Source organism: Polistes canadensis, unplaced genomic scaffold, assembly GCF_001313835.1.
Source record: "Polistes canadensis isolate GaletaPanama2010 unplaced genomic scaffold, ASM131383v1 scaffold_14, whole genome shotgun sequence".
Classification (NCBI taxonomy): Eukaryota; Metazoa; Arthropoda; class Insecta; order Hymenoptera; family Vespidae; genus Polistes; species Polistes canadensis.
Genome location: NW_014569561.1, coordinates 485,785 through 494,354, shown reverse-complemented (window position 1 = coordinate 494,354; position 8,570 = coordinate 485,785). Strand labels below are relative to the sequence as shown.

The 8,570-nt window shown below is 32.7% G+C and overlaps 1 protein-coding gene across 8 annotated transcripts in view; it reads right to left on the bottom strand.

Annotated features, from left to right (window-relative positions):
* Positions 1 to 8,570, bottom strand: part of LOC106793446 (potassium/sodium hyperpolarization-activated cyclic nucleotide-gated channel 2) — a 37,523-nt gene that overhangs the window by 9,838 nt on the left and 19,115 nt on the right. For 4 of the 8 annotated variants that reach the window (XM_014760374.1, XM_014760375.1, XM_014760376.1 and 1 more), the window contains one exon: positions 3,763 to 3,870. The exons of 2 other annotated variants lie outside the window; for them this stretch is intronic. In XM_014760374.1, the coding sequence (XP_014615860.1) occupies positions 3,763 to 3,870 (108 nt within the window). Of the gene's footprint in view, positions 1 to 3,762; positions 3,871 to 6,474; positions 6,486 to 8,570 lie in introns of those variants that run through there. 2 more of the 8 variants (XM_014760380.1, XM_014760381.1) reach the window with 2 other exon arrangements.

The window sequence follows — 8,570 nt, the reverse complement described above, 5'->3', positions numbered from 1 at the left end:
AAAAAAAAAAAACAAGAAAAAAAAGAAAAAAAGATACTGAACCGGCGTTCAGATCTCGTAGCGGGATCACAAGCGTACTGTCTGACAATCTAATATGCGACAAAAACGATTACAATTACTTGCTAAATGTTTTATTGGGTATCGTGGTGGTAATATAGTAAGTCGTCCATGGCTGATAGTCAACGTATAAAATTGTCTTTAGCGCCTACGGGTAACGGAACGGGGGGGGGGTGGTATGTAAAAAACAGGGTGATAGAAACTTAACTGCTAAGATCACAAATACTTTCCATACATTACCTGTTTCTACGTGAACACATTAATTAATACAACGTAAGTATTGTAAATGTATATCGTATACCATACGTTGTATGTATGTAAGTAAGTAAGTAAGTATGTATCTAAAAAAAAAAAAACAACAAAATTACGCACGGTCACCATCTATATATGTATATATATATATACGTACATGTATATATATATGTACGTGTTACACGTACGCGCTTTTTATACTCTTCGAATTATTTTTCCTCTGTTTTTTTTTTCTATTCTCCAGATTCTTGCTATTGGTATAGTATTTTTTTTATCGATGGTGGAGGAAAAGAAGAAGAAGAAAAAAAAAATACAATTTTACGTATAAGTAAATGCATGTACGTATTCGCGTACGCATGCTCGCACACGAATTACATATACATATATATGTGTGTATGTGTGTATATTATATATAAACTCAAAAGTCTTCTCTCTCTATACGTATATATATATATATTATTACATATATATATATATATATTACATATGTATAGTATAACTCAACATCAACCTTCTTTTCTACTAGACAATCACAAGTTCAGTATAGGTAAAAGCGTCTGTTTAGAAACACAAAAAAAAAAAGGAACAAATCCATGATGATACGTCAAATGAAGCGATTATCGTTCTGATGGTCAGTATATATTGTATATATAATAATAATAATAATAAAAATAATTTATAATAATACTAATAATAATAAAAATAATAATAATAATAATAATAATAACGCTGTGGCATGTAAAATATGGCAACACATAACACAAACGAACGTAAGAGGAGATACGCAATAAATGAATGATAGAACAAAAAAAAAGAAGAGAAAAAAAATATCTACAACGAGAACGACGACCAACAAAGAAATTCATCTGCGGGATTAGGGCACAAAACACGCGCGGCGCCGTCCCTCCCGGAAAAAGGTTTTAAGCAACAAGGAAAAAGATAAATTTAAAGTAAAAGATTAAAAACGGTATACGGGGCGGGGGGGGGGGGGAAATTGAGTTGAGCGAGGTCGAATAAGAAAAGATGTGGTTGACGGTAATAATAAAAAGAGAAATGAGGAAAAAGTAAATAAAAAGAAAAATAAGTGAAGGGATGTGGGAAAACGGAAAGAAACAAAAGATCGATTAGAAAACAAAGTAAAAAACGAGAGAGAAAGAGTGTGTGTGTGAGAAAGAGAGAAAGAGAGAGAAAGAGAGAGAAAGAGATAGAGAGATAGAAATAGAGAGAGAGAGAGAGAGAGAGAGAGAAAAGAATAGAGACAAATAAAAGAGGGAAGATGATAAGTAAACAAAAATTCGAAATAATAGTCGTTTAACAAAATGTGATAATCAATTAAGCGCGAAAAGCCAGGCTTTGAAGCGAAGGAAAGGCGTTATTTTTCGTCACATGTTTATCATCAATCATTTTTATAATAATTGCAAGGCATACAGCGAGAGAGAGAGAGACAGCCATCCGTATTACAATAAGGATATATATATATATATATATATATATATATATATACTATATAATATATATATTCTTATGTAAGTGCGATTTTATTATGCTGAAAAAGCAGCAGAAAGGTCAAAAGGAAGGGAATTTCTTATATGGGTGTTGGCAATAGTAGAATGGGGGGTTTGGGCGTTGTAAGGAATCGTTCGCAGAGCAGCGGCAGGGGTAGCAAGCTCTCTACTTTCAAACATTGCGCCCTAATTTAGATTTCCTTTAACAATTCTTTTCCGATATACATTTTATTTAGGTTCTCTCTTTCCTCTAACATAACCATAACGATATGCGTCTCGCAAATATGTATATATGTGTGTTTGTATGTGTATGTTTGTATGTATGTATGCTTGTTTTTTTTAATGTTAAAGGCATCGTATATATGCGCGAATTTGCAAGAAAGCGACAGAGAAGGGACGCCCAATCACGTGCACTCATTATTAAGGATCGTGCACACCGTCTAGCGATTAAAAGCGTTCTCAAATGAAGGTGCTTTTGATGGGTTGAAATGGTTTACGTAGGACGGACTCGTACGAGAAAAGAAAGGTCATGGAGGGTTGTTTTTCAAGCTGACGATAAAGAAATTTGAATTGGCCAGGTGGCTGGAGGAGTTTATAAGGGACACGTGAATTTTGACAATCACATCGAAGATTTCGTTGATCAACGGCCACCTGAATGAAACAAATCGATAAAGAAAATAAAAATGGGGAGAGGGGGGCATTGGGTGGTGGGTACAAAAAGTAGGATCGAATTCGAGCATTGTCGAATTTCGAAAAAATTACACACATATTTCTTATTTTTGATCTAGGAGCACGGATTTGTCTGAAATTTGGTGTCAGTCGTCATCGTCGACGTTTCGTCGTTGTGTCTGTGTGTGTCGGTATCGGTGTCGGTGTTCTTTGAAAAATAAAAAATAATCCAAAACAAATTGGCTTATCTTCTCGCGCATAAAGATCGTTCTATTGTTGTCTAATTATATATATATATATATATATAAGTATAATTAAATACATATTTAATGTATGTAAACTTTGTCATCGCTAGGCGGGTGCCGATGGTGAGTGTATACAAAGCATGGCCTATATTTGCTGCGGGTAATATGTAAATAATGTATATAATGCGGCGGAAAGTAAAAGCGAATGTTTGTAAGTATAAACCAACGAGCCAATCAGCGTACAGCTCCGCCATTGCCTCCGTAACCAACGTTCCTAATTTCCAAGGAATCGATAGACCGAAGATTGGCGTAGATTTCGATAGATGGTCAAAGTATATCTATTACTAGGATATACGATATATACAATAATATTATATTAGCAGGCTCGTATTTAGCGACAATCTCTCTCTTGTACTTTTCCTCGATAGCTGCGCGTTTAGCAAAAATAAAATAATAATAAGAAGAAGAAAAAGAGATTTTTTCGAAAGAAAGGGAGAGAAAAAATAATTCATACTAACCCTTTCGTTATTACCGACCCATACATGGGGTCTAACGATAATAAAGCGTGTCGTGTAACGAAAGGGTTTAAAAATAAAAATAAATAAATAAAAAAAATCAAGAAAAAGAAAGTAGAAGTAGAGATCGGTTATTTATTTGCGTGTAAACGCGGATCGATTCGAAAGACAAGAGAAATAAGTTTCGAGAGATGCGAACGAATTAACGAATTTAACGATTGCAATAATAATATAATAGTTAAGCTCTAACTAGCTTATCTTTTATTGCGTTCATTCGCGTAAGTATCTGTATACGTAACACGAAGTATATTATGGAATACATGTTTGCATGTACGACGTTACGTATGATACGTAATAAACGTATACGTAATTGATAAAATAAAAGAATAGCGAACAACATCTCGTTCTATCGACTCTCATGAAACTGGGTACGGGAATTAATCTGAGGTCGATTCGTTCGAATCGAATCGCGAACGAATCGAATGGACTCGAGCTCGCGCATTTGTTAGGGCGAGTTACCTTAAAAATAAGGTCGCTTTTGCTGAAACCGGACTTCTTTTTACTCATATTGTCAGAACTTAGGCGCCCCCTCCGCTCAGTGCGTTTTTTTTGTAGGTTCTGCAATATCTAGAAACAAAAGAAAGCCGGGACATAGCAAGACATAGTAAGTAAAGGACAGGTAATAGAAGTTTTTATATAGAAAAAGAAGAAGAGAGTGTTGTATAGAGAAAGAAATAGAAAAAAAAAAAGAAATATAAGAGAGAGAAACAAGAAAAAATTAAGAGACAGAGAGAAAGAGAGAGAGAGAGACAATCGGACAGAATAGAAAAAGATAAGAGTATAGTTAGAAAATAGAAAGAGATAGATAGATAGATAGATAGATAGATAGATAGAGAGAGAAGAAGAAAAAGTAGAAAAAGAAGAGAAGAAAGTTTGTTAGTAAGTAGGAAAGAACTCGACGTGGATAAAGATCGGGTAATATTAATATTGCAAGACATTCCCTTTTTTCCTTTTTTCTTTTTTTTTTATACTCGTGTTCAGATAATGTGGAAGGCAAAAATAGAAGAAAACAAAGTGTAGCAAAATTTGTAGACTAAAGGAACGTACCCCATTATAATTTTCTCTATCTTTAAAAGAAAAAGATATTCTCTCATTTCTTTATAAATTTATTTATATTTATTATAAATAATACGTATTCGTTTTTTTTACAGGATGAGATAAAAGTTATTTTTTTCAGAGAAATTATAAGATTTGGATTAGTTAAAACAGAATTGATAGAATAATTACCCCAGAACTTAGATGGACACTGATTCTGTCTATTTATGTGAACAAATGCATAAAAATGAACGAATAAAAATGCAAAAAGTAGTTTTGTTTGTTATTATTTTGAACAAAGCGACTTTGATCTCAGCCTGTATTTATATATTAAATATATAAGATCAGAATAGACTGTTACTCGTATTAATAATGAATCGGAAACCGAAAATAATAAAAACAACTTAGAATTTAATTATTCTTTTTCTTTTTCCGAGAAATTATTCCTTTCGTTACTAATATTTTATTTTATTTATTTTTAATCCACGTCGTTAGGCAAAAGCGCTGGAATTACACCCGATAAATATTTAAACGTTGTTAAAACCAATAAAAGTTAATTATCTTGCTCGGTACGTCTTATTCCATGAGTACGATACGATCGATAAAAGGGAAAATTAATATAAAGCTTCCATAGAATTCTGATACCGATAGATATGCTGGTGCAGCCTTCAAAGAAATAAACCCCATAGAAAAATAGTAGGTAGGTTTGTAGGTAGGTGGTTTTAATTAATTAATTAGATTTATGAATTTATTCAAATTTGAGAAAAATGTGGGGGGGGGGAATTATTCGATGATTTACTTCTCGCCGTTAAGATTGTTTTCACTAGTTTCTTCTCGTCTCTCTATAGAATAATTGGAATCTCTTTTTTTCTCTGTTCGCTTTCTATCAAAATTATTATTCGATCGATCAACATAACCGCCGATCCCACTCTCTATGGCATATATTTATAATATATATATATATATATATATATATAAAAATATGTGTGCCACGAAGGATGACGGATATGATGATAGATCATAGAGCAAAAACGAACATAAAAATATTTCAAAGTAAATATATAGGGTATCCCGTAACTGATGGTACAAGAGAAACAAGGAATAATTTTATAATTACTTCTTATAATTAATTCTATTATAATTCTATAATAAAAATGTATTCTTATGAGATTTTATTTTGGTGAAAAATAAGCTTGACAATTTATCAAACACGTGCGTCCACGCTTGATTTAGTTTCAGTTCGATGGATTTTAATATTTTTATGCTTCTTAATATGATTACAAAAATTGTCAGTATCGGTTCTATTTTTATGCTTATATTCGATAAAGCTTTTTATTTTCAGAATTAGAAGCTTAGTAAAGTGTACAAGTAATCGACAAATTTTTAAACTTATCTTTTTTATATTGAATAATCTCGTGTTCGCTTGTACCAGTAGTTGCAAGATACCTTTTTGTATGCATTAAAGAAAAAAAAAAAAAAAAAAAAAAAAAAAAAAAAAAAAAAAAAAACCAATACGATAATTTTCCGGCGAGTGGATAAGAATGGATGGGCGTGTATACGAGTTGACCGTAAGTGAGAAAAAGAGAGAGAGAGAGAGAGAGAGAGAGAGAGAGAGATAAATTAATGATTTGAGCGTTAGTATAATAATATATAATAATAATAATAATCAAGAAACCAATAAAGCCATTCATTCGTTAGTAAAAAAGTAAGCTTTTCATTTAACAGCAGACGCGCGCAAGCGTTAAAGCCACGATTTTCTTAGTCAAGCCTGGATAATTATATGCTTCGATGAGAGTAATTAGAGTTAGTATAATATATAAGAATAATTAGCAAAACAAATACAATAAATATTCGCGGCTGACCATCGAATTTATAAGATTCCTTGGAAAGGTGGTCGGCCGGTTGTTCCTCGCTCGACTTTTCTCTACTTCCGTGTCTTCTCTTTTATTTTTTCTTTTTAATTTAATTTAAATTTAATTTAATTTTGGTTTACAATTAAAAGAAAAATTTCTGTCCCGATAATTCGAATGACTATTAAAAATGACGTATGACAAAAATAAATATATGAAAATTCAAACGAAGGAGGTCCACTCGCCCTTTTCCGACGACGACGACATGGGTGCGTTGGTGACGTAATACGAGGTCAACTAAAAATAATAATCAAATCAAAAATATAAAAGATATGTAATTGTATGTAGATATTTTTTTTTTTTTTTTTTCTTCTTTATATTAAACTTACTGTCTGAAATTATTTTATTGACTTTCGCAAGTCAATTTTACATGTAAGTACGTAGTACGTTGTTGCGAATCTTGTTTATTAGATTCGTCGAGATATAAAAAAACGTATTGTATTTTTCTACGTAGATATATATCTCTTGGCTGTGATTTAATTTATTTAAAAACGTCGTCGCGCGCAACTGTGTGCGCGGATATATCTCGTTTAATTCAAATATTAAATGAATGCACGCACATACACATACCCATACACACACACACCCATATATATATATATATATACATAAATATATATATACATGTATTTATATGTGTATACGTAAGTGATGAATATGAGACAACGTGCAATGTGTTTGTACATACGCAATTTATTAATTTGTTTACTCTCTTCCTTTTTTTCTCTCTCTCTCTTTTTCTCTCTCTCTCTCTCTCTCTCTCTCTTTTTTCTCTGCATTAGAAAAAGAGAAAAAAAAAAAAAAAGAGAAAGCGTATTAGACGCACACACATCGATTAAAACGTGTGTGTTGAAAGTTTTATGGTTATATTTTTTCAAAAAAAAAAAAAAAAAAAAAACAAAAAAAAAGGAACCAATTGCGATATCAATCATCGTCTCTATGATCTGTCATATTTTTTTTTGTTCGCATGGTTCCGTGAGTTATCGCCTTTTAATGTTAAGCGCGAGTCGTAGAGTTAATGCGCTTGTTTCAACACACGGTTCGATGAGCAAGCAACAAATTGCACTTGTAAACCATAATAGTTGATAATGCTCGTTCGTCGTTTTTATTATCGCGAGCGAGCGAGCGAGCGCGCGCTTCTTTTTCACTGTAAAATATAACTCATGCGAATTTCGATCAAAATAAAGAGTTGCATAAACAGTTAAAGAGTACCTAAATACTATTATTAATAATACAATAATAATAATAATAATAATAATCGAATCGACGATCTATGTGAAATAATAATTAACACTTTCTAAAATATTCATTGATCTTTCTAAACCTTTTTCTAAATACACGTAGAGAAAATAACTTGCTACGATTATCGTATAAAAAAAAAAAATATTCAAACGATTATTATGGGTAATTGGGGGGGGGGGGGGGGGGGGGGGGGAAATATATACGTTTAACATAACACGTGGGAAACGACAAAGATAAGAGAGAGAGGGCGGGGGGTGGTTGGTGGTGGTAGTGGTGGGTCAACGGGGTAAGGATCTATATCTCTTCTGTTTTGTGTTGGGGCTCGGGTGTTTAGAATAAAGAACGACGACTGACAGTGTTGTTTCTTCATTTTCTTCGTAATAAAAATAGTCGACGGGGAAAAATGCGAAGAGTAAGGATAGAACGAGGAAGAAGAATTATAATACGTATATATGCACGTCTTCAGCCTAACAGGAAAAAAATAGAAGAAAAAACCAACAAAAATACATACATACATACATACACACACACATTTGTTATTCGTGCGCATTATCTTCTTCTCCGTCCTGATGGAAGAAAAACGGCGCTAACGAAAATATGATATACATAATACATATATATATATATATAGATATATATTTATATGTATGTATATATAGTATACTGATAACGTATAATAAGATATATTTCTCTTGTTCTCTATCTCAGGCATCTAAAAAACACGGGGAAAAACAGCAAGCAACTTTTGGGTGAAAGGATAACTCGGAAATCAGCCAGATGTCTCCAACGAACGGTGTCGGATCGGTAAAGTTTTGTGATTTGATATCAAGAGAAAGAGATAGAAGGGATGACGAAGGGCAGGTGGAAAATATATTGAGAAAAGAAAGGGAAAACGAAGGATAGAGAGATATAGGAGTAGAGGGAATTGAATGGAAACGGGGACAACACACACCGAACATGATGGGGCACATTGCCAAAAAATTTCGGGCAAATAGGATTAATATATACACCTAACACACACATCACACACACAGCACAGGCAGACCTACGGTCAACAGACCAATCAACTTTCTTGTCTCT